Source organism: Silene latifolia, chromosome 2 (assembly GCF_048544455.1).
Source record: "Silene latifolia isolate original U9 population chromosome 2, ASM4854445v1, whole genome shotgun sequence".
Taxonomy (NCBI): domain Eukaryota; kingdom Viridiplantae; phylum Streptophyta; class Magnoliopsida; order Caryophyllales; family Caryophyllaceae; genus Silene; species Silene latifolia.
Genome location: NC_133527.1, coordinates 49,460,296 through 49,487,791, shown reverse-complemented (window position 1 = coordinate 49,487,791; position 27,496 = coordinate 49,460,296). Strand labels below are relative to the sequence as shown.

The 27,496-nt window shown below is 35.2% G+C and overlaps 2 protein-coding genes across 3 annotated transcripts; both read left to right on the top strand.

Moving 5' to 3' along the window:
- Positions 1 to 9,229: 9,229 nt before the first annotated feature.
- On the top strand, positions 9,230 to 15,406 carry LOC141642722 (uracil-DNA glycosylase, mitochondrial-like). Of its 2 annotated transcripts, XM_074451615.1 has the most exons (7): positions 9,232 to 9,549; positions 10,061 to 10,287; positions 12,501 to 12,659; positions 13,032 to 13,062; positions 13,770 to 13,905; positions 14,056 to 14,139; positions 14,951 to 15,406. In XM_074451615.1, exons 1-7 carry the CDS (start codon positions 9,252 to 9,254, stop codon positions 15,015 to 15,017), a joined length of 1,002 nt encoding a protein of 333 aa, XP_074307716.1. In that variant the 5' UTR covers positions 9,232 to 9,251; the 3' UTR covers positions 15,018 to 15,406. The 2 variants fall into 2 exon arrangements, with proteins under 2 accessions (XP_074307717.1, XP_074307716.1); XM_074451616.1 differs by lacking the exons at positions 13,032 to 13,062; positions 13,770 to 13,905; positions 14,056 to 14,139; positions 14,951 to 15,406 and adding an exon at positions 12,817 to 13,021 and having other exon boundaries at positions 9,230 to 9,549.
- Positions 15,407 to 15,880: 474 nt separating this feature from the next.
- Positions 15,881 to 26,293, top strand: LOC141642721 (uncharacterized). The gene is made up of 2 exons (XM_074451614.1): positions 15,881 to 18,615; positions 25,082 to 26,293. The coding sequence occupies exons 1-2, from the start codon at positions 16,702 to 16,704 to the stop codon at positions 26,048 to 26,050; spliced, it is 2,883 nt and encodes a 960-aa protein (XP_074307715.1). The 5' UTR covers positions 15,881 to 16,701; the 3' UTR covers positions 26,051 to 26,293.
- The last annotated feature ends 1,203 nt before the right edge of the window (positions 26,294 to 27,496 follow it).

Below are 27,496 nucleotides of genomic sequence, written 5' to 3'. Positions count from 1 at the left end.
TTATTATATTGCATTAATTTAATTTACTTATTTCTTTAAAAATTTATCCATATTTCATTAGCGTTAAACTTCTATAAAATATTATTAAAAGGTTAGCCTAAAAATGCCACGTAGAAAATGCCACATAAGATGAAAATAAAGCCACGTACACAATAACAATATGACTTGGCAAACTAATATGAAATGGATTATCAATTTATCATTATATCTATAAAATACTATTAAAAGGCTAGCCTAAAAATGTCACATAGATAATGCCACATAAGATGAAAAAAAAGCCACATACACAATAACAATATGACTTGGCAAACTAATCACAAATAGGATTATACATTCAGTTGTACCATAAGCATGATACAACCAAATATAAGAATTCGAGCTTACGTGTATTCTTTCTGAGCTAATTTAAATTTCATGTTTTTAATGTGTAAATGAATGAACTCAATATTTTCTAATAAAACTCATATTCTTTAATATAAAGCTCTGATACTTTGACACAAAGCTCAGGTTTCACACCGTACAACATATACAATTGGTTGTATAGTCCATAAATTGCAAACTAATATGACATGCATTATCAATTTATTATTATATTGCATTAATTTAATTCACTTATTTTCTTTAAAAATCCATCCATATTCCATTAGTTTTAAATTTAATTAACTAAAAAAAACTATAACAAAAAAATACGCATTAACTATAAGTTAATAATTTCAAGATATTTCATATGGAGTAGTATTATATGTATTCGAAATAAAAAAACTGAACATATAAGAAATTAAGAACGAAAAAGAATAAATGAAGTTAAAAAAAAATTTGTATTGTCACTAATTCACTATTGTTTTTTTTTTGAAAGGCATTAATTAACTATTGTTATTACTAGAAAAAAACAATAATATACCATAACTTTGTTGTATATAGAAGATGTTTTACAGAACTAATTAATCAACAAATGAGTATTAAAGATCATATAGAATATTTTCTTAGGAAAATATAAAATATTTGGAAAATAAATATTTATTTAATTTAAGTAATTTACATATAAATTTTGTAAATACTTAACTGAAATTATAGACTAATAATAGAATTTTAAAAGGGTAGTAATACAATGTATTTAGTTCATGAAATTATTTCACGTAAAGGATAAGGTTTTATAAAAAAAAAACACAAATTGCGTTGTTTAGCAATATATTTAGTAAGTAAACTAAAATAATTATATTTATAATTTTGTGTTCATGGTAAATTTAAACGAGACCTTCTCCATTCCACTTTTATTGTTTAATTATCCTTTAAAATTTATTCCAAATTAATTGTTTTTTCGAAATCTATACAATAATATAAAACACTACTACAAATACAGGCTATAACAACGGTCAAAAACCGTTGTTATATAAAAAAGCGGACGTTGTTAAAGCGTCCGTTGTAAAAGGTTTTAACAACGGTTGGTTTTCTTAAGGAAACCGTTGTTAAAAATATTAACAACGGTTTTAAGTATAAAAACCCGTTGTGGAAAGTGTGACTCAATTTTGGGGGGAAAGTTATAACAACGGGTTTTAATATACAAAACCGTTGTTATAACTAAAGACAACGGGTTGCTTGTAAATAACCGTTGTTGTTTGTTCTTAAAAAATAAAAAAAAATTAAATTAAATATTACTAGATGCATGCATAATTACGGCCCGTTAGAATTCCGATGCATGCATTATTACTGACATCACTGTATATATGAACGGATAATATGGAATGAGAAGGGTTAGTAATAAGATTTGAAGCAGCATTATTGAGAGATATGATGATGATTATGGCACAACTTCCTAACATATATATTAATTAAAAAACAACTCAACCCACACTTTGCTTAGTATAAATACATTGCATTATCTCAACTAACATTTCCATTATCTCAATATATTCATCTCCAAACCCTAACTGCTAAAACAAACTCTACTTAATCTTTCAAAACAAACTCCAAAAACTCCAACAAAATGAATGATTTCATCCTTAAGACTCTTACCATGATCGAGAACAACAACGACTTCATCTCAGGTTTCTCCATATTGAGGAAAGTTTCAGGAGCTACCTTGCGGATGCTCGATCCGCATTGAAGCACGCCAAAGAAGATGGCTTGACGGAGCGAAAGCGATTTGCGGCTATATGACGATATAGCAATGGCGAACGGAACCTCCAAATAACCAAGGAGGAGAGGACGGATACGATAGAGCAGAATAAGATCCTCTATGAAAATATAAGAATTGCATTTTTATATATATAATTTTTTTTTTAATTTATGTATTTATATATATATATATATATATATATATATATTAATTATGTTTATCTTGCTTCTTCATTGTTTTACTAACTAATTATGCGAACAATACTTAAACAAATAACATAATGGTCGATAAAAACACATACATGCAAAAGAAATAAATAGAAAAAGAAAATAATGACGATGAAACTAATAAAGGTGGCGAGATTTACTGATAAATACAGAACGTAATAGACGATGAAATCAACGATGACGGCGAGAAGATAAAGCGACGATGGGAAAGAGAGAAAGAGAGAAAGAGAGTGTGTGTTTTGTGTTTGTTTGTCTCCTGTGTTTGTGTTTGTGTTTGTGTATTAAGGGTTGTGTTTTGTGGTTGCAGCAGACTTGTGTTGTGTGGTTTATAGTATGGAAGGTATTGACAACGGTTATTAAACAACAACCGTTGTGAAATATGTTTTAACAACGGTTGTAAAAAAACACCCGTTGTTAAATAAGTTTTAACAACGGGTTTCAAAAATAACCGTTGTGATTACTTTTCACTAACTTTGCGCCAATTTTGCGCCAAATTATTAACAACGGTTGTGCATGTGTGACCCGTTGTTAAAACTAATAACAACGGTTTTTATAACCATACCCGTTGTAATTGATTTTAGTAAAATTCGCGCCATACATTCTACAACGTCTATTGTGATTTTCGTGAATAATCGTTGTTAAAGGGGCGTTGTAGTTGCCTGGATTTGTAGTAGTGAAAAGCCTAGATTGAGTAGCTAATAGAAAGACACATGACCTAATACAAGTTATACAATAACATAAAAATGCTAGATTGAGTAGTTACAATTATATGTTAGATCAAAAGTTAATGAAAAAATAAATTAAAAACAAAATACAAAAAGACAAAATAGTAATCAATATATTATAATCATTTATCCTACGTAAACTTTCATCTTCCAAACATTACTCTATTTCATAATTACAATTTATTCCTCTTTAATACCAAACTTTTCATATTCCATAATTATGAAACCATCAACAAATTTTACCTATAAAATAAGATTAGTAGATGAGAACCTAGCTTACCTATTTGTTTTCATTTGATTGAACTTTAAAAAAAAAAACTATCTTTCTTTTGTGGTGAAATGAACGGGAAATGAAGAGATAAGAGAAAAATAGAAGAAAAGAGAATGTATAATTAACAAGCATTTATATCGTATTGTTCGTTTTTGGTGTTGTCGAATGTTGATGATGACACTTGAGATTATTGATGATCGATGATCGAATATATATCACCATCCATTGTGGCGAAAGAATGTCCAACTTTGGTGAATGAAAGTCTAGCTTGACCAAATTGTACCCTTAACTTTTTTGTCTCACACATTCTTAAGAACAATGTAATGTTTTGAATTTTTTTTAATGTATTCATTAATTAATAATGTGTAGTTAATTTGTTGGGATTAACAACATATTAAATATGTATTGAATAAAATTTATATTTTGCTCGTACTTTGACTATCAAATAGTAACGAATTTTTTTATTTTTGAATTTTTGAAGTGAGAATATTGCAGTAATGTCGATGTTTTTTTTTTATCTCGATCTATTATATCCATCTCATTTAATTTTTTTATTTGATTAAATTTTACAACGGTTAAGTGAAAATGAGTGAAGAATAGTTTAGTTTTTCAATATAATTATTATTTTCAATCATAAAATATAACTATGGTTGATGTTACTTACTATTTTTATGATATCATCATTTTAATAAAGTTATAAACTAGAAAAAATATCATTTAAATGTCGAATAAATACAATATCATTTGGCTATAGATAACAAATAAACAATAAAGAATGATGTAAGTATCAAGACACTATAAGAAAAAAAAAAAAAAAAAAAAAAAAAGATTACGTGAGCAAATAATTATTATGACGAGCTAGAAAAGTCACGTGATTTTCACAGAAAATCTATACAATATTTTAAAAAGATAAAACTAAGCATTTCACTAAGTAATGTCTCCTATCAAAAGTCATCTTGAATTGTGATGTGTCACATGCATATAATTAGTGAAAGTAAAAATTAAATTAAATTTATGTTGTACAAAAGAATGTAAATGTCAATAAACTTTTTAGTTTCCTCTCATATTTATAGCTATTAATAATTAGTAATTAATTTACTCTACTAATTTGACATCTAAATCCTTTCTTAGTTGATTTTTTGGCTTCCCACTCCTCATTTATACTACCTATACACATTGTCTTATTTTTGTCTACAATTATCATCATTTGCATTACCACAATGTTTCGACTTCTGTACCTTCAACACTTTTGAGATTTTATTTTGAAGATTTTTCATTTTTAAGCTTCCACACTCAATTCAAAATTATTTGGTTCACATAAAATCCTAATTGAATTAATCATTTCAACTTGACTTTATAACAACTTTACGTAGCTACAATATATTTTATATTCTTATTTAATTGCAGCTCATTCTCTTAATTAAATTAATTGTTTCAGTTTACATTTCATTATTATAGTTTGATTGACTTTTTATTTTTTGACAGATACTCCTTTTATACTATGTAGTATTTATAATTACATATAGTAGTATAAATCTCAATGAAGCCACATAAGACATTACATCCGCCAATTCTTGGAAGATTTTTTGTCAAAAGTTTGTGAATTCTACCCAGTTTATCTTTGTTGCACTAATGTTGCACGTAACACCTTTTTTTCCTTAATTTTTTTTGTTAAGACTTCAATTAGTCACAAATCAAATAACTCAAAGTGTGTAAAAGATTATACGAGTAAGTCAATAAGCTTAGACATTTTTGGCAATATAGTTTAAAAAGATATTTTTAAGTTGTAGCTAATTATTTTTACAATGTATAAGAATGTTTATTTATTTATATTTTTGGTTGAACAAAGTGGAAGCGCCTATGTGACATATTGTATAGACTAAATATTTGTTATTTGTGTCATTCATAAGATGCATAACTAATTTTGCTCATTTTTACCAATAATTGTTCGAAATTCTAAAGTTATACTCTTTTACTTCACTCTCTTACTATTTTCCATAAATCTATTGTACGCGAAAATAATTTGTGACACAATTTTTTTGCTTATTTAGTGTTACAGGGCATTCTACATATTTTTAAAATATGACAGAAATTTTTTTAAAAGTATAAAATCCATTGAAATTGAGGGAATATAAAATTCTTGTAATATACAAGTATATCCATTATTAGGTACTGAAAATTTAGTTCGTACTTGCAACACATACACAATAATTTTAAAATGTTACCTTAAGCAACTTTTTTTTTTTATCAAATATGCAATTATTTTCACTATCCATCTATAATTACAGGTGTAAAAACTCTAATTCATTTAATCAATAAAGTGAAATTAAACTAACACTTAAATATTTGTTGGTTAAGAAAAATATTTGTATTGCATAATCTTTAAGCCGATTAAAACAATAAATTATTAACGATCCCGTGATTTTCACGGGCTCTAAAACTAGTTGCATTAATTTAATTCACTTATTTTCTGTAAAAATACATCCATATTTCATTAGCGTTAAACTTACTAAACTCAAACAAAAACTACAATAAAAAAATACGCATCCTCACTAAACTAAAAGAATAAGAAATTCTGAATGGTTTCCCGCACAATTTATTGACTATAGTGGTGGGTCATGCTAAGTATTAATAATTGATATCATTCACTAACATAAGAAATAAAACCCATGTTATTCTATACAAGTTTATTCAAGCTAATTAATACAATCTTCTACATTGACATTCTTGAGGGAGTACAAAATAAAGTGGACCCTCATATTATACACTACCAAATAACTTTATCACAAAACCTGGAAATAAATAAAAAAAATATATTAATACTTGTATAATTTATAGAATCACATCACAATATTCTAGGTATATATAAAAAATATATTAATAAATTTTTTATTGTAATATACCCATGCGGAGTATATAATTATCCTATATTACTACAAGATTATATATATACTATGAAATATATTGATTTATGAATATTTTGTTGCGTTATATCGATTTAGCATGATTTTTTTTTTAGAAATTATATCATCTCCCAAAATATGAATCCTACTCATTTATATAAATATTTTTTAAATTCATACTATATAAGCTAAGCAAACAAATGCCGTGCTTTAGCACGAGATCTCATTTAGTATTTATATAAAACTTAAGCTACCCTGCTAATATACTTAGGTCCTGTTCTTTTGGACTTAATTTCAGTTCTAATAAGTTCAATTCAGTTCAGTTCAGCTCTATTAAGTTCAGTTCAGTTCACTTCAACTCCATTCAGTTCAGTTCAGTTTAGTTTAGTTCAGTTCAATTTAGAGTATTTTATTTCAACATTAATATTATTATTCTTATTTTATATTCTTATTGTTATCATTATTCTTATTATATTATTTTATTTACTATTTTATTATTTTATTAAAATTTATTTTTAATATTTATTATATTACTATTTATATTCATTATATTTATTTATTATTATATTATTATGATTAATGGCAATATTAGGGTATTAACATTTATTATTATTATTATTATTATTATTTATAATATTTATATTATACTTATCAATTTAATTTTTTAGGTATTATTATTAATATATTATATTATTTAATATATTATAATATTATTAATAATCTTATTTATATTACTAATATATTATTATTATTATATTTATTATAATATTACTATTTTATTTTTTATATTAATTATTAGATTATTATTATATTATATTGGTATTTTATTATTAATAATAATAATGAATAATATTATTATAATATTTATTATTATTATTATTGGTATTATTGTTGTTGTTGATGTTGTTATTATTATTATTATTATTATTATTATATTATTATATTATTATTATTATTATTATTATTATTATTATTATTATCTTTTTATTTTTATTTTAGTTCAGTTTAGTTCAGCTCTATTAAGTTCAGTTCAGACAATTTCAGTCCAAAAGAACATGGCCTTACTTTTTATATGTTCAAGCAAACATTAGGGTACGAGATTTTTAAAGCACTTAGTCCAATAATAATAATTTACCTTACATATTTTTGGTTGAAATAAAATTTAATACTTTTTTAGGCTTATAAACATAATTAAATCATCACCCATCTATTACCCGATCCACCAATTTCATCCGCGGATGATGGATGGACGGGTGATGGATGATAAGTTCCGCGGATGATGGATGGGTTGATGAGGTTTTTAATGTGATGGATGGATGCGGGTGAAGCTTCACCCGACCCGAACTCGATCCATTGACATCCCTATCCAACACGCATATTACTAAATCCTACACATTTTCCGTCCTTTTTCCCTCTCATTTATCACCCCGAAGAAAGAACAACTAATCAAAACCCAATTAATCAAAAGCAAACCCTAGAAATCCCGCCAGCCACTCTACCCACCACCCCATAAACTGTCCTACGATGGAGAGATGGGGAGGTTATTAGGTCACCGGCTACGGAGGGATAGCGGCACAGGGAGAACGACGGAAGTTCGACGACGTTCCTGGGTTTTGAGGAACGGAGAAAGGGGAATGAGATAAGAATTAAGATCCTTAGATCAACGACAGGGCTGAGGCGACGGTGCAGGGATGGGTCGACGACGGAAAGGATGAGGGTGGTCGACGGTTTGTGATGTTAATTCGAGATGGGTGGTGGACGGTGCAGGGCGGTCGTCGGGGTTGGAGGATGGGTGGTCGGGGCTAAACAGGTGGTTTGTGTTTGATTTTTTTTTAAAATAAAGGGTAGTAATAGAATAATAAAGCAAAGTGGGTAGGATATAGCAAAATTGTGTGCGAGATTTAGCAATTACGAGGTGACTGAAATCAACTCAGAATCGCACCCAAATGTGGCGTAACTCCCTAAGCCATAACTCCATAAGTAGAGTGTACTAGTGTAGACACAAAAATGAGAGAGAGAGAGAGAGAGAGTAAGTGTCCCTTGGGTTTGGTCAATTCTTATATCCTACACCCATGTATAGGATACTACATACTCCCTCTAACCCCCTCCCTCCTCACTCCTCACTCCTCACTCCCCACTCATGCAGAACTTCCTCCTTTTTTTTTTTTTTTTTTTCTTCTTTTGCTTTTTTTTTTCATTTAAAATTTTAAAACAAAAAATAAACTTCCACTTTTAAGAAAAGTTACCACGATCATATTCAGTTTAAGTGTTACGTAGTGTTACATTCACGATTATGACACTATTATATTCATTTTAAGTTTAGTGAATATGACAATGTTGTTTAATGAATATGTGCTTTAAAGTGTGATATTCACAATAGGACACTATCATATTCACTTTCAGTTTAGTGAATATGACAGTGTAGTTTGATGAATATGTATTATGTGGTGTGATATTCATTCATGGTTCTATTATATTCAAATATATTGAACAATAATCATGAACGTTTAATTTCATACCAAAACCGCATAATACAAAATAATTTAAGGAAAAAAAATTGTGTGATATGATATGAATATGTCAATTACGTTATGTGAGTATGTGAGGAAAAATAAAACAAATAACAAAATATATCAAATATGATCTCAATTTGTAGAGGAATAAAAATTATGAATAATAATATATTTTTTATTATTTTATTATTTATTAAATTTATAATTTATTTATTATAAGAAACAAATTAAGAAAAGGGAGTACCATGCACCATAGTCCTGGGTGCATGGTACTCCCTCATATTCACTATATTCTTCTTCTTTCCTTTTTGCACAAGAAATAAGTAAGTGAATTTGGACCACACAAAGCACACTACCCCACATGCAATTGAATTTGGACCACACAAATCAACCCAATAAAGGAAATAGGGAAGAAAACCCGAATAATCCGAATAAGGAAATAGGGAAGAATATAGTGAATAGGAGGGAGTATAATTTACCGGGTTTGGTAGGAAAAATGATGAAATCATTTCTTATAACAACTTTAAAAACACAATTGTTGACTACAAAACCAGTTCCTCTCACACTCTCCCGCCATAATATCCACACCACAATGCCTTGCTCCTCATCCAAAACCCTAATTGATTTCTTCCCCAAATCAAATCCCAATAAACGTCTCAAGACCACAGTTACTACCGCCGCCGCCGCCGATGGTCTCACTCCTGAGCAAAGGATGCGAATGGAGTTGAACAAATCCATAGCTCTCTCTAAGAACAATTTAAGAATTTGTTCCGACAAGATTCGCAATTCTAAAGGTTCCTTCTTTTACTGCTTAATTTTCCTTTTTAGGGTTTTTGTTTTTGGAAGTTGAACAGCAAATGAGTAGAGGTTAAGGGAAAACGTGAATATTACTGTCTGACGACGATGTACGACTTTGTTATTTAATTAGCAAGAAATGGCGGGAGGATGTATGACTGTTACTTATTTAGGAAGTCGCTAGCTTATCGAGTATCAACTCTAAGGGTGTGTTTGTATTTGAAAGAGTTGGAGGGAAAAGAAAGGGAGAGTAGGGAATTTAAAATCCCTTGTTTTGATAGCAAATGAGGGAGGAGGGAATTGGAGGGATCCATTATCCAATTTCCCTCTTTCACGCCTAATCAAAATCTCTCCACAATAAACAAGATTTGGAAGTAAAGTGTATCCAAACACCCACACCACACTGTAAATGGTGTGGTTGTGTTTGTCAGAGTCAAGTAACTATTTTCTGGATGGGTTGTAATGTCGTAATTTCGAAGCTTTTCTTTGATTATTAATTTTTCCTGACAGTTGAAGGAGATAACAGTTATGTGAAGCTGGAGGAGCTCCTGGTGGAAGAATCTTGGTTAACAACACTTTCAGGAGAATTTCAAAAACCTTATGCTACCAGCTTATGCAAGTTTGTCGAAACAGAAATTTGTTGCGGCAAAGTCCCTATATATCCTCCTCAACACCTCATCTTTAATGCTCTTAATTCAACTCCGTTTGATAAACTCAAGGCTGTCATTCTCGGCCAGGTAGCCTTATAAGTTTTACCGATTATCTTCATTATGTCTTTTTGTATGTCTTTCCACTTATATCTGTCTTAACTTGTTAGCCTACCATGTACTATGCTAGTGTGCTGAGCATGTGTTTTTGGAAACAAGTTTTATATCACTCGCAGAAGCTTCTATACCATTCTTGTTCTCGTCTCTGATCACTCACCATATTAGGATCACATCATCAACAACCTCTAAGTCTCTAACATATCTTGGTTTACAGTCGTAAAATATCTGCAACGTAGTTCTACTTTAGAAAGAGGAAACATCTATACATACTTTAAGTGAATATCATTTGCCGTGTCGCATGAAAGAAATGGCTTTTGATGTGAAGAAACAAGCTTGCATATCTTGCTTTTATTGTGTGCCAAAAGTTTGTTTGCATAATACTTAATAAACCATAGTAGATTGGGTATGATTTCTTTTTTCCCTGTTGTTGATACTTCTTAAATTATTCGCACTCTAGAGGACATGCTTCTTGTCTTAGTCAAATCACTTGTTGAGTATAATTTCAAGTGGAGTGATTGCCATTAGATGGGTCTTTTATAAGTATATACAACCATATGTATAGTATATTCTGAAAATTAATCCCGTTCGTACAATCCGAAACGTCATGATCGATCCTGATCCTAGTTAGAACTTAGAATCTTAAGTTTATAGAATCTTATGATCTAGATTGTTTTAAAAAAATTAAATCATAGAATCATAACACAAACCTACGCACGCCCCGAGATCCGATTCTACCGTCCTAATATAATTTTCTTTTCCCTTTTTTGTTTCAACTTTTTAGATAACTAGATGAGTATATAATTCACAACTTTGGTAGCTAAGTTTAACCAAATTTTAGTGGCATATAACCTCTAGTAAGATCAACAATTCAACACCTTCAGGTGAGAGGTAATGGAGGTTTGTAGTGGAGTCATCAGTGGGCATAGAGGGAGGAAGAAGATGGAGGTCAGGAAGAGATAAAAGATGACAGTTATTGGCAGACAAGGTGTTGCTCTGAGGTTGCTCTTCTCATTCTGATCTTCTCTTTAACAAAAGAAGTTCGGTAATTAGGAGTCTTTTCTCCCTTCTCTTCTCAATCACTTTCCCTTTCTCCATTATTTCACATGGAAGAAAACAAGCGGCCCCTCAATTGATGTTAGAAAATATTCTTGAGAAATTCTACGTTGTACCATTAAGTCTTCGGTTTACCCTTTTGAAATTCTAAGGCGTACCCCTGAACTCTATACATTAGTCATACCATGACCTTAATGATTGTCTCTGCTAACTTGGTTTGTTCGTTAATCTGTTAAATCGCTCATTAACCATTCCAATTACATATTAACCTACTCATTACCTTTACCCTGCCGAATTATCCATTAACGCACCCCAACAGTCTTATGAATCTACCTAACAATTCATGAAACCTCCATTATCATTTCCTGCTTCATAAGAAGTTTTTATTCGTTGTTTATGCTTGTTAACAATGATCTGTGATGCTTCTCATAGAGGAGGGTGGCACAACATTAACTAGTGAGAATGGAGGTTGTAGGAGAGTTGTTTGGGGATGGAGATATTTAATGGAGAGTCGAAGGAGGTTATGATGGAGAATAAGTACAGAGTTCAGGCGTCAGTCTAAAATATAAAAAAGGTAGGGGTAAAGCTTAGAAAACTGAAAAACTTAGGGGTACAATGTAGAATTTCCCAATTTTCTTTTTCTATACGTGAATGCAAGATTGTTCACTTATCTATGACATTATATCCCCTTAGCCTTTGGCTGTAATAAGGTTATCACTTAGTCATTGGTTCTGAGTTTAATTGCTGAGTCACTTAGAATTTCCATTTGCCAAAGCGTGTGATTTGAGTGCTGAAATGATGGTTACTGATTGTGCACTAGTTAGCTTATAATTAGTAGATAATGGTGAAAACAGTCCTGATTCTAAATTATTATGTGTCTCATTGTTCAATTTGATGAAGAAGGAACTTCAATGGCAATATCCAGTGAATATTTGGGGGTAAAACTACTTTGTTCCCCTTCTCTTTGATTTTTCTTTTGCTATTGTGTTATTGGATTAACGAGATTTCCTGTAAATCTGTTTTTCATGGCTGAATTCTACAACTCCACCTGCCTTGTTTTGATTAAATTAATTACTTCATATGTGAGAAGTTGGCACTGAGCTATTGAATTCTGATATTTCTTTCGTCAGGATCCATATCATGGACCAGGACAAGCAATGGGCCTTTCTTTCTCAGTGCCAGAGGGAATCAAGATCCCTTCAAGTCTTGGAAATATTTTGAAGGAACTAAAACAAGACCTCGGATGTTCTATTCCATCTCATGGAAACTTGGAGAGATGGGCTGTACAGGTAATCTTTCTTGCCAGAATAGCTGTCATTGTTCTTTTATAATTTCCATCTTTGAAACAACTATTGTTTGTATGCAAACACAAGTCAACTAGTTGCTTTTCTCATCCCTTAGTCCTCATCTAACTTATTTCTTTTTCATGTTTCACGTATCTGCCAGATCTTGTTTCTTTTCATTTGGCAAGCTAGTCAAGCGCCTGCTATTGCCTGTCTCTGGCTAATTGTTCTTGTATATTTGTTCTTTTCTTTTTCTGTTAAGGTTGTAAGATGTGAAGTACTGGCAATGATTATTTGCTTAAAAGCATGAAACAACAGTAATACAGATGAAACTAGAATTAGACTATTGAAACTAAAACAAATATTGATATGGTGCAGGGTGTCTTGCTGCTCAACACGGTCCTGACTGGTAAACTATATTTTTTTTCCCGAGCACCGCCTTTCTTGCTTCGCTTTTTACTGAAATTCTGTGTTTTGTATTTCTAAAATCAGTTGCTAATCATACTGAATTTAGATACTTCCAGTCTTTCCTGAGTCTGCATTTCGTACGACATCCAATGTTATTATAAAGATCAGTGGATTATCATAGCATCTCCTGTGTGTATTATTAGTATTTGAAAGCTTCTGCTGAGCTTTCTCTGATCTACTGTTTATGGTTGAGTTTGTCTGCACTGCAGTATGTCTAGTATTATATGGAAATTTTTTAAATTGAGGAAGAATGAACATTTTCTTATCATATGGTGAGGAGTGGTGACCTATGATTCTATGTATATTAAGAATCAGGTGACCGCAGCTCTGTGATTAACTTTTGTTCACAAATCCCAGATCAATACGGAACCACAGCCCTTGTACAATTGATCTACTAACCCAGTGAATAGTAAATCCAACAGAGGACACAATAGTATATTCTTACAAGACTTCAAGATTACTGTAATTATTCTGGACTTTTCTACCTTGATATTGTGACTTGTAAAATACCTAAACAGGCAGCAAAACACTTAAAACTATATTTGATATTGTATGGAATGTGTTACGTTAGGTTGTTATATATTTGCTTATATGGTACTTATGATTTATATCTCAGTTATTGATTTACATGATGTCTACTTGGCTCAGTCAGGAATCATCAGGCAAATTCTCATGCTAAGAAGGGCTGGGAGCAGTTCACTGACGCCGTCATCCGAACAATTTCTGAAAAGAAAAAAGGAATTGTCTTTATTCTTTGGGGAAATTCTGCTCAACAGAAATCAAGGTTTGTTTCCTACTACAGTTGTTACCTTAAGGGAATTGATATTTTCGTACAATTCACCAATCATTATCTCTTTGGGCTCGGGTAGCAAGTAGATGGACTTAAACTAGTTTTGCTGTTGGGTGTATTATTGACATTCTCAATGGTGTACAGGCTGATTGATGAGACTAAGCATCATATTCTCAAGTCAGCTCATCCTTCTGGTCTATCTGCAAACAGAGGGTTCTTCGGATGCAGGTAGGACTTTTGGTTCATAAGCATATTTGCAAGTTTTTGGGTGAAATAACTACTCCCTCCTTCCCGGTTATTTGTTTACCTATTCCATTTTAGGGTGTCTTATTCTTTTGTTTACCTTTCCATATTAGTTAGGATTTTTATGGGTAATTTGATCCCCCCAATGAGACTATTGTCCACTTGTCATTCATTAAGTACAACCACAAATGGTCTCCTTTTTTCTTGGTTTTTGTGCCAAAATCAAAGGTAAACAAATGACCGGGACGGAGGGAGTATCTCTTAAGTGCAAGACTGCAAGCTGAAAACTACACTTGCTACCTCTACACTTCACTTTGGCTGCACGTCACGTGTTGCCAACACTTAGACATCATTTCCGGCGAAAACATAACTTCTTTCAGAGTTTCAGGACACTTGGACAGAATCCGAGTTGGCATAACATCTAGGTTTGTGGAGTTGTAGTTGAAAAAGAAGCTAGAATGATTATGAAATACCTTTTTGATCCTTTTGCTGTAAGCCTGCAAGGCAGTCTTGATATTGGCGGATTGGTCATGGTATCACGCCGGAATGACTGTTCGTGCTGACCTAGTTCGACATTGAGGAGATACCTCTAAAGTTCTTGTTTTTTAAATCAACGTCCATGCTTAAAGTTTATGTAGCCAAACTTCTCCTGTGCAAAACTACCTATTTGGGGAAGTCTTTAGTGTTTACCATGAGAATATTTCTTGCATGTTGTTCTAGGAATCAAGTTTACGTTTTAAATGAGCTAGATTGCTAGAATCCAGACTCAACCGTATTCCTTTCTGCAATTGTGCAGGCACTTTTCTCGTACGAACCAGATATTGGAGAAAAATGGGGAACTACCCATTGACTGGCAGCTGTAGACCTGTAGTGCAGAAAATCTTAGTGGGACATTGTGAGTAGATTTAGTTGGCGCTCTAAAAGCTTTTTTTCTAGTATGTTACTTGGACTCCTTAAGTGCCTTACATGGGTATATGTATGTGGCAAACTCGGCTATGGAAAAAACTAATGTTTTTGGCAGTATCCATGTGTTAGCTCCGAGTGTCACACACGGCATATGCGATGTGAACATGAATTTTGCATGCTAAGGATGATCATGGCTTGTAGACTTAGTTCAAGCCATTGGAGACTCGATGTATATATAATGTATCTGCTTGAGCCCTGAATTAATCGATGAGATATTCTTACTAGCCATCAGACAATCGTTTTATGAACTGAATTATGTTTAATGAATCAGTGTTGTTTGTTTTAACATTCCAAACTTTGTATCTATAACTTGCCGTTTGCAATGAACATCATTGGATAGAAAATACGAGTATTCGACTTTACACTGCCTCTATTTTTTTGTTCATATCATATAGATTCATTTTTACACCGAACATTTTCTCTTTAAGTATTAATCTATACAATATAATTAAAAAGGTACCTAAAATAATGTGATATGACAAATGTTATAATTAGTCTCCCTTGTGACGGGTTACCATTTGTGGCGGATATTTTGTGAGATAAAATGGTAACAAAATGGGTTAGTGGAGAAAGGGGACCACATAAATAGTGTTGCAGAGAGAGAAAAAGTGGGTATTTTGTGAGGTAAAATGGTATCCGTCACTCAAGAGTGACGGATATGTGCCGTCACAAACAAGAATTTGTGCAAATGTTGATGTGATATGGCAAATTTTAATGTGACATGACCAAACTGTTTTTTTCTCTAAAAATCCTAGAGAGCTTTTTCTCTCTTCTGAAAGCTCTACTTCCTTTCTTCTCTTTCTTCAAACTTTTCTTCTTCTGTTTTAACTTTCCCAGATTCATGTCAATGTTCAGTCTTTTTAATTCGACGTTTTGGTTTAATTGATTATATTCCTTCTGTCCATATTAAATCAACCATATCCATTCACAATCATTATTGAGTTGGGTATTTGATTGGGGGTTTTCGAAACCTTAAAACTCTTCCTGCAAAAGGGGAGATTTTTGCCGTATTAATCTATCCATATTACCTTAGTCATTACTGATCAGGTATTTTAATTGGTGATCTGCAATATTTAGGGAGTTCAAGATTTAATCCCAAATTTAATTGGTCGCTGCTTTTAATTGAAAGACGGTTTAGCTTTCAATAACTGAGGGGTGTTATCGCGTTTCACCTCTCTATTTAATCCCTTAATATGGATGTGATACACATCAAAATGAGATCAAGGGTAGCTTAGTCATTTGTCTCTTTTGTTTCTTATTTCCCAAGTCATTAGTAGCCTATATAAGGGCATTAGTTATATTGTAATCATTAATCAATGAATTTATGAATGAACTTGTGAGATTTATCTCATTTGTTATAATGGAATCTAGGTGATTATTTCACCACAATTCTATTATTGGGGCAGCCTATCGATCCTTGTGGTCGAACAGTTGCATTTCTATCTTTTATCAGAGCTAAATTTCTTCTCGACCTGTATCAAATTTTTTTTTTTTTAGAAAAAAAAAAAATAATAATTCAAAATCAAAATCATCAAAACAAACGATACTCCTTGTTTTACATCACATTGATTGATATCAAAAATGAAGAGAATTGAATACTTCTGCCGAAATATACGACACGATGACCTTATTGAAGAGCAGATGGAAGAAGCAAAAAAGGGTGGCATCATCAAGTCGTATACACTTACTACCCTTAGTGCAATGAACGAAAGAAGGAATGCCGACATATGCTTGTGGTGTGACGAAATATGGTCCGCTGGCCATCTCCATAGTTGTTCGTATGTTTCTGATCACAATTGTGTCTTTACTTGTGGCGTTGATTTTGAGGTTTTTGCTTTTGTTAAAGTTTCAAAAGAAGGCTTAAAGCCTATGCTAGTGAAAGAATCACAAGATGAGTTGCATATTCCTGGTAAGACTAACTTGTTTGATGAAGTGTGTGAACCAAATTCATGTGTTTCACCAGTAGCAGAACTTGTTTGTGATGCACCCAAAGTGTTCGACGAATTTCCTGAACCAAATTTATGCTTTGTTAGTGCTTCGATTATTGAGGTATCTGTTGTTCAGAAGGTGTTCGACGAAATGTCTGAACATGTTCTCAATTCAAACCAACTTGAGGCTCCATTAATTGATGATGTATCACAGACTAGATTGAAAAACAATGGTGGGTTTGATGTTTCCGATTCATTAACTGACTGTGTTTCAACAGAAAATCTACAAGTCTTGAATGGCCATCACACGTTCGTTAAAATGCCTCAAGCAAACTCGAGCTTGAGCAGTGATCAGATTGTGAGAGTAGTAATGATTGGTGATGACCAGAGTCTATTAGATGACATTAACAAAGTCCAACCTGCTGTACATGGTGTTCGTGAGCCAAAACTTGATGAAATTGTGCCGGACTATGTACGAACGGTCCACAACCTGTTTCATAAGATGCCTGTACCAGACTTCATCCTAGAAATGGCTCAAGCAGCAAGAATTACACAAGAAAATGAAGAAATGGGAGACGCGCATCAAATGTTCGATAAAATACCTGAACCAACCGAACAAGCTTATGCGAGCCAAACCATATGTCAAGTTGCAATGATCAACAATGAAAATAAGCCAAGTAAGGTGCTAGATGAATTACCCCACCCACATTCTCCCTTCTTACATGCTCCCATACTGGATGTTGTAGTTGCAAACGAGGGGCTTAACATTATACGTCAGCGAGATGACCTCAACGAGCATAATGACCATTTAAAGCTCTGTGCACTGGACCACCCAAACTTCACCCATTTGGTTGATATCTTTTCAAATGGAGCATGGTTATGCATACCTTCGCCTCTAGACGTTAAAGCTGGTCTCATTTTGGGTTTAATGCCCCAGTATAAGGTTACACTACATGCTGAATGTTCATTGTTTCAGGTGACCACTAAGCCTTTTTTCCCATGTACTGATACAAAAAATGAGGTATTGTGGTGTCAGAAGAATATGGCCTTAGAAGGTGTGTGCACTATGATGTCCGGCTCAATATTCTCCTGTGTGTTTGTTTTCGACCCCGTTGTTTTACTTTTGCACATGAATTTCGATCTTTATATGCAGTATTGTGTTGGGGTGATAAACGAGTGGAAACCACAAGTTAACTATAAGGAGATACATAGCTGGGGCAAACTATTGGTTGGATTTATTTGGACGGAAGGACTCAAAAATACATTTCAGCTCCCTTCAATCCATAACATTGATGCTTATTGCTTGCTTCCTTCTGCTATTAGACGCCATATATTGATGAACGTCACATCTAACTACCATGGCCATGCTGATATGTGGAGCATCTATTTTAGGAACTTGAATTCTGCTAGACTTCAGGTTCTCAGCTTCCCAAAATTTATCCTGTGTGTGATAGCTACTGGTGGTGTTCTAACAAGCGACATGTCGAAAGTAATTTTCAATCCGGGTGGTTGTGTTTTTCCTGCAGTGGGGAATACTATCTTAGCTAGCATTTTTGAACCCTATAGAGTAAGGCCATTTTTTCCGGGCTTTTTTAGAGTAGAGAGCAGAAAGCAGAGCGAAGAATGAAAGAAATTGAATGAGTGAATGAATTGAATGAGTGAATTGTTGAATTGAAATTGAATTGAATGAATGAATGAAATGAAATATTGAATGAATTGAATTGTTGGATTGGTGAGTGGTGGTGAATTGAATGAATGAAATGAAATGAAATGAAATTGGTGAAATGAGCCGAATCGACTCGAATCGAATCAATCGAATCGAATAAAAATTTGAATTGAAATTTAATTAAATGAAATAATCATATTAATAATAATAATAATAGTATTCAAGTTATTATCAACTATAATATATTAATATTCATAGTATAATAGTAATACTAAAATTAATATTTATAAGAAAAAAATTATAATATTATATAGGGTAAATTATCAAAAACTACCTATTATATACAACTTTTTAAAATTTACTCCCTTTTAAATTTTTTTTTAAAAATTACTACCTTTAAACGCACTTTTTTTAAAACTTGCTACCAAACTTCTATTTTTGTGTTTTTGTGACGAAAATGCCCCTAATCTTTCTAATTGGGCAGAATTGGGTCATTTTGTTTCCTATCTAGAGTTTTACATGGACAAAAATTATGTTCTTTATACGGATAGAATCTTAAAGAAGTCTACTTTCCAATGGCGTTGGAATCAATAAGTTTTACCGTGTGAATTTTGCCCAACAAGCCTTCAAAGACTGATACGATTTTATGACAGTTTGCGTCCTTCCACGAGAATTGCGATTCCCGACAAACTACAAATCACCCAGAAGTCTACCTTACCAATTCGGAAACTAGACTCAAAGGGCTACAACCATGTGAAAGGGCGTTTACATTAAATCAAAATAACACCATGGAAATGGCTCCTCAATATCGACACTAACGGAAAAACAGGGAATTCCAAACCCGAATTGGGTCATTTTGTTTGCTTCATATCTGGAGTTTTACATAGACAAAAATTACGTTCTTTATACGGATAGAATCTTGAAGAAGTCTACTTTACAATGGCGTTGGAATCAATAAGTTTTACCGTGTGAATTTTGCCCAACAAGCCTTCAAAGATTGATACGATTTTAAGACCGAAATTCCTGTTTTTCCAGATTCGTGTCCGATATTGAGGAGCCATTTCCATGGTGTTATTTTGATTTAATGTAAACGCCCTTTCACATGGTTGTAGCCCTTTGAGTCTAGTTTCCGAATTGGTAAGGTAGACTCGGGTGATTTGTAGTTTGTCGGAATCGCAATTCTCGTGGAAGGACGCAAATCTGTCATAAAATCGTATCAGTCTTTGAAGGCTTGTTGGGCAAAATTCACACGGTAAAACTTATTGATTCCAACGCCATTGGAAAGTAGACTTCTTTAAGATTCTATCCGTATAAAGAACATAATTTTTGTCCATGTAAAACTCTAGATATGAAGCAAACAAAATGACCCAATTCTGCCCAATTAGAAAGATTAGGGGCATTTTCGTCACAAAAACACAAAAATAGAAGTTTGCTAGCAAGTTTTAAAAAAAGTGCGTTTAAAGGTAGTAATTTTAAAAAAAAAATTTAAAAGGGAGTAAATTTTAAAAAGTTGTATATAAAAGGTAGTTTTTGATAATTTACACTATTATATATGAATAATCATAAATTATAATAATGAAAAAATAGTATTTTTCTACTAATAATATTTTTAATAACAATAATAAATAATAAGGTCATATTAATAATGATATTAGTAAAATTGATGGGGCATATTCTGCACCGTTGACCAAGTTAACATACTGAGCAAGGTCAGAGACATCCGCAAAGAATGTCAACATATCGACGCCCTACCCTTAGGATGAAGCCCATCTACTGTCACCGGGTCTCGGCCTGGCACCTAGCTAGCCGGGACACATATCCGCGTACTCATATCCAAGGCCCTCTACGGCCCGCCACAGTCCATCGGCCGAGGGTAGAACGGTCTTTCCACCTGCTAGCCACTTGGCCACTACGTGACAAAAGGTGAAAGTATATAAATACTCCTCAACCTTCATTGAGGAAAGGATTCCACAACTTAACCTAAATACACTATTCATCTGGTAATATCTTCCTTATCTCTCTACAATACATACCTAGCCAAGCAACACAACTTAATCCTTTAAGTTTACTGACTTGAGCGTCGGAGTGAAAGTACGCTTGGCACAAAGCCAAGCCCTCAGTTCGTTCATTGTTGCAGGAGAGGCCGAGAGGAACGATAGAAGCAAGAAGGGGTCAACTCAAGACATTATTCTACAGGCCACGGGTGGTAAAGATACTTGCTCTGGAATTACACCCGGAACAATTGGCGCCGTCTGTGGGGATAGATACTAGAAGCTAGTCACATTCATTCCCAAACAAAAACCCACCCAAAAAGCTAAGAAGATGTCGAAACAACCAGAGAAGGTGTTGGTGGAAAACAAATTCTACCGACGACACATTCCACAACTCAGAAATCGGGCAGTCCCCCACCGGCCGTATCACCAATACGACGAACTGGACGCCAAAGGAACAAGATATGCCGCTGCCCGCCGACCAGGTCACCATCATAGGACATGTGGTTGATGCAGCAAAGCTGAAGCTACTCCCGGACATAATTGCTAATACGCCGCTCACACTGTCACACCGACAAGAGCGGCGGAACCCGTCCAGAGACCGGGGCCCGAATGTGACTCCAAGAGACTTGAATGGAGCAATCGGAAGAAGCCGACCCCGTCAAGACGCCGGGGAGCTAAATGCAATCGAGCAAAACCTCGATCACCTCGGCTAAAGCCGGAGTGACGGGGAACGAGCCGAAAGATGCAATCGAGCCAAAACCTCGATCACCTCGGCCAAAGCCGGAGTGACGGGGAACGAGCCAGAATGCGGTCGAGCAAAACCTCGATCACTTCGCCAAAGCCGGAGTGACGGGGAACGAGCCGAAAGATGCAATCGAGCAAAACCTTGATCACTTTACCGAAGCCCGGGAGTGACGGGGAACGAGCCAGAATGCAATCGAGCCAAAACCTCGATCATCCGCCGAAGCCGGGAGTGACGGGGAACGATAGAATGCAATCGAGCCAAAACCTCGATCACTTCGGCCGAAGCCGGGAGTGACGGGGAACGAGCCAGAATGCGGTCGAGCTAAAACCTCGATCACTTCGGCCAAAGCCGGAGTGACGGGGAACGAGCCGAAAGATGCAATCGAGCAAAACCTTGATCACTTCGGCCGAAGCCGGGAGTGACGGGGAACGAGCTGGTAAATGCAATCGAGCCAAAACCTCGATCATCGCCCGGCCATGAGTGACGGGGGAACGAGCTGCAGAATGCAATCGAGCAAAACCTCGATCACTTCGGCCTGGGAGTGACGGGGAACGAGCCGTAAATGCGGTCGAGCAAAACCTCGATCACTTCGCCAAAGCCGGAGTGACGGGGAACGAGCGAAAGATGCAATCGAGCAAAACCTTGATCACTTCGGCCGAAGCCGGAGTGACGGGGAACGAGCTGGTAGAATGCAATCGAGCAAAACCTCGATCACTTCTGCCGAAGCCGGGAGTGACGGGGGAACGAGCCGTAAATGCAATCGAGCCAAAACCTCGATCACTTCGGCCGAAGCCAGGAGTGACGGGGAACGAGCCGTAGAATGCAATCGAGCAAAACCTCGATCACTTCGGCCGGCCGAAGTGACGGGGAACGAGCCTGCAGAATGCGGTCGAGCAAAACCTCGATCACTTCGCCAAAGCCGGAGTGACGGGGAACGAGCCGAAAGATGCAATCGAGCAAAACCTCGATCACTTCGGCCGAAGCCGGGAGTGACGGGGAACGAGCGTAGAATGCAATCGAGCCAAAACCTCGATCACATCGCCAAAGCCGGAGTGACGGGGAACGAGCCTGTAGAATGCAATCGAGCCAAAACCTCGATCACTTCGGCCGAAGCCGGGGAGTGACGGGGAACGAGCAGTAAATGCGGTCGAGCAAAACCTCGATTCCCTACCGAAGCCGGGAGTGACGGGGGAACGAGCCAGTAAATGCAATCGAGCCAAAACCTCGATCACCTCGGCTAATTAAAACCGAGGGGCGACGGGGAACGAGCCGATATGCCTAGATATTTACAACGGCGGTCATTACGTAAACTCGATCACCTCGGCTAACTAAGACCGAGAGTGACGAGGGAACCACGACTTGCCCTCGGCTAATTAAGACCGAGCTTAAGAATGTATAAGTACCGTTGAGACGCAAATCTGACACCTCGGCGAATTAAGACCGAGCGTGAACGAGGACGCAATCAATAATGGTCTATAGATATGAACGCTGTCGCGTCGTAACCCCGATTCCCTCGGCCAAGGCGGAAGCGTGCGGGGCCACAACGACCGATACGCTAACATGTTTACGGCGGCGGTTGGGACACGCTCCTTGACGAGAATGCCAATCGACGTATCTTCTTCAACACGCTCCTTGGTATCTACTTGCCAAACGGTCCACTCTCAACCCCTGGTCTCGCCAACGTCTCTCTCTTTTCCACATCGGATGTCCATTACACATCCATGTGGAGGGGGGATAGGGTACGGCCTAAGCAGAACCAAGCCGAGGTAGAAGAAGCCGGGGCAGAAGAATTTTTGGAAATTACTTGCGCAGAATATACGCTCAACATACATCGGAGCCCATACCACGGCATAGACTACGCTGGGGGCAAATTGATGGGGCATATTCTGCACCGTTGACCAAGTCAACATACTGAGCAAGGTCAGAGACATCCGCAGCAATGTCAACATATCAGACAGCCTAGCCGATGAAGCCCATCGGCCTGTCACCTGGGTCTCGGCCTGGCACCTAGCTAGCCGGGACACATATCCGCGTACTCATATCCAAGGCCCTCGGCCGGCCTGCCACAGGTCCATCGGCCGAGGGTAGAACGGTCTTTCCACCTGCTAGCCACTTGGCCACTACGTGACAAAAGGTGAAAGTCTATAAATACTCCTCAACCTTCATTGAGGAAAGGATCCCACAACTTAACCTAAATACACTATTCATCTGGTAATATCTTCCTTATCTCTCTACAATACATACCTAGCCAAGCAACACAACTTAATCCTTTAAGTTTACTGACTTGAGCGTCGGAGTGAGTACGCTTGGCACAAAGCCAAGCCCTCAGTTCGTTCATTGTTGCAGGAGAGGCCGAGAGGAACGATAGAAGCAAGAAGGGGTCAACTCAAGACATTATTCTACAGGCCACGGGTGGTAAAGATACTTGCTCTGGAATTACACCCGGAACAAAAATAATTGTTTAGAATAAAAACACTCAAGTAAGCGTTGCTCGAATTCAGGTTGAGTCAACGCTCTACTCTCATATGGTATCTCGAGCCTATGCTTGCTCTCTTCGGATGGATCTTTCACGCGTAACAAAGGCCTCAGAGGGTATGCAAAAGGTCCTTCTCTGATGTCTTATGGTAATGGTGGTTAGTCGGGACATTGCTTGAAACTAAGGTCTCTCTGCCCTCTTGTAGTAGCTCGATTAGTCTTACTTCTAGAGAGAGGAAGTTGTTGGTGAGAAGTTGTTACCATTGATTGTTGAATAGTGAGATATTTAAAGGTTTTATGTGTACCTCAAATGATGGTTTGGCAAGCACGGTTACCATATTCGCTATGAATACGCCTTACCGATTCGCGAATCGCTTATAGAAAATGTGTTACATGTATTTTCAGTAATCAACTTGATATAATTCGCTTTTAACGATTTGTGATTCGTAGGGTACCAAGCTAATTTGTAACCATGTTGGCAAGCGTGTTGACTTGTAAGACCCCCTATTGGCAAGTGAGTCAAGTCGGTTCGGTGTGCCTCATTAATAATATTAATAATAAATGTTATGAATTTTAATAATAATACCAATAAATGTTATGAATTTTAATAATAATAATACCAATAATAATTATAATAACAACGACAATAATAATAATAATAATAATAATAATAATAATAATAATAATAATATCAACAACAACAACAACAATAACATTAACATTAACATTAACATTAATAACATTATTATTCATTTTAATAATAATATTCATCATCATCATCATCATCATAATAATAATAATAATAATAATAATAATAATAATAGTAATAATAATAAATAAATAAATAAATTATTAACAATATTATTAATTATAATTATAATAATAATAAATAATAAATAATATTAATATTAAAAAAATAGTATTATTGTTAACAAAATTAATAATAACTATTATTTAAATTAGTAAAGCTGAAATGAGCTGAATTTAATGGAGAATTTGAGCCGAATCGAATCGAATGGAGTGAATCGAATCGAATCGAATCAATGGAGTGAATCGAATCAATCGAATGGAGTGAATCGAATCGAATCGAATGAATCGAATCGAATAGAAATGAATCAATCAAATAAAGGTGAAAATAAGCCAGAAAGAACAGGGCCTAACTCATGTCGTGTTCTCCACCCTTGAGGACAAGGGTGATTTTAGGGGTGAGGAAGATACTAGTAGAGAATATACTTGGCATTTGTTCAACCCTCAGACCTTATGGTCTCATTTCAGTGCTAGCTGGACAAACAATGGTCATCTGTTCCTTACTTTTGTTTTTGACCCCGGAATTTTGTTTTGCCAATCTAATTTGTGGGATGTCCACTTCCATAATTCTTGGTTTTATAGTGAACCAAGTTTGGGACTTTGTGTTGGTCATTTGACGGTATATGTGCTAGATGCTTGTTACCTGAAGCTATTACTTCTATGTAAGGCGCACACCATTTATCATGTCAGCATTTTTGCTCCTGCTTTGACTACTATACCTGAGGATAATGGTGATTTTACGGAGGTGAGAGTCATACGTCAATGGAGGACAACATGGATTGTGAAATGCGCTGAAAATTATCTTATAATGTGTTGCACTTGGCTTAACCTTCTTAAGGGAGTTGCAATTATGCAAGAAAATTTTGTCAGGTCTCATATGTTTGATGAGCATTTGAATATCTCAAACTTCATTTTTGTTCCGGGTGGAGTAAATGACAATCTGTCAGCTCAGATTTTAAATGCAAGGCTACTGAAACTTGCTGCTACTCAGGGATCTGTGAAACATGATTGGAAAGGAATGAAGCCACTACAAAAGCTTGTGTCCAGCAAGAATATGGGGTTTGAAACAGTTTGGGTCTTTGACCCATGTGGGGATGAAAACTTCTTCACGGGCGAAAGTTGGTGCACAAAAAGGACAAACCAAACCCAGATATGTCAATATGGTGGTAGTAAGCAATTGAAAGACAAGAGGAATGAAGACATCCAAATTTATGTGTTTGATCCAGGAGGACCATTTGTGAGGGTGGTAATTGATGATCTGGTGACAAACTCGCAACCTGGAAGGTGTCATGTTACGCCTTGCTTCAAATATTGATTTTCTTAGATCCTTGAGGACAAGGATCATTTCAAGGGGCGGGTATTGATACACATCAAAATGAGATCAAGGGTAGCTTAGTCATTTGTCTCTTTTGTTTCTTATTTCCCAAGTCATTAGTAGCCTATATAAGGGCATTAGTTATATTGTAATCATTAATCAATGAATTTATGAATGAACTTGTGAGATTTATCTCATTTGTTATAATGGAATCTAGGTGATTATTTCACCACAATTCTATTATTGGGGCAGCCTATCGATCCTTGTGGTCGAACAGTTGCATTTCTATCTTTTATAATTTCCGTCTTAATTTAGATCGTATCAGGATGCGGGTTCTCATAACACTCATCTCATTTCATAAATCTCAAACATACAAAATAAAATTCAAAACAAAAACAATATCAATCAAAACCTTTTACCAAACTTTGAGCCGTCTAACATTATGTCATTTGAAACTCAGTTTGGAAGATTTGGTCACAAGAATATGGGGGGAGGCGTTGATGTGCACCAAAACCTCTATGATCATCAAAATTTCCACCAACCTTATCCAAATGCTGAGTTCCACCCAATGAATCCTCTACATGCAAATATATGGAGGTATCCAAGATCCAGCAGGGTGATTAATATGGACCCTGGTGAGTTGCAGCAGTCAAGGGAGTTCTGGGGCAACTGCATTTTGGGATTTCTTAGTTGATTACCGCCTCTTTAAGGCGGGAAAAGTGAATGATGTGATTAGTAAAAATTGGAGTACAAGGGGAAAGATTACTGCCTTCCGTGTGGGGAGGTTTATGTCTTTCACTGTGAGGAGATTGAAGACATGGAATGACTCTTAGAGAAAACTACTGTTACTTTTGATGGTGCTGTAATGGTGTTTGTTAGATGGTACTCTGACAAAACCGTCAGATTTTCTTTTGTTGAGATTTGGGTGTGTGTATGCGGGCTACCTTTCGAGTATGTTAATATGCATGTGACTCATGTTGCAGGTAAGTTGCTTAGTCATCAATATCATATTGAACCATTTCATATTGTGCTTGAAAATGATTATCTGAGACTGAAAGTTTGTGTGAAACTAAATGAACCTTTGATGCCGGGATTTTTCTTGGCAATGGATATGGGGCACTTACTCTGGGTTCAGTTTAGATACGAGGAAATTTTTAAATATTGCATTAAGTGTGGGAAGATTGGGCATAAGGGTTCCCAGTATAGGGAAAGCTTGGTGACCATTGTTTCAAGTATAAACAGAATGCTAGATAGGTATGTGGAGAAGGGATTTCCTGTGTTTGAATCAAATAGCAACCATACCATGTTCAATCAAATTTTTCAAATGTTTTTATAAGACTTAGGCTTGTACGAATGTAACTTGTATTAACATGGCAAAAACATTCAACTCATGGATTCTTGATGCTAGAGAGAAACCAATTTTATCAATGCTTGAAGAAATTAGAA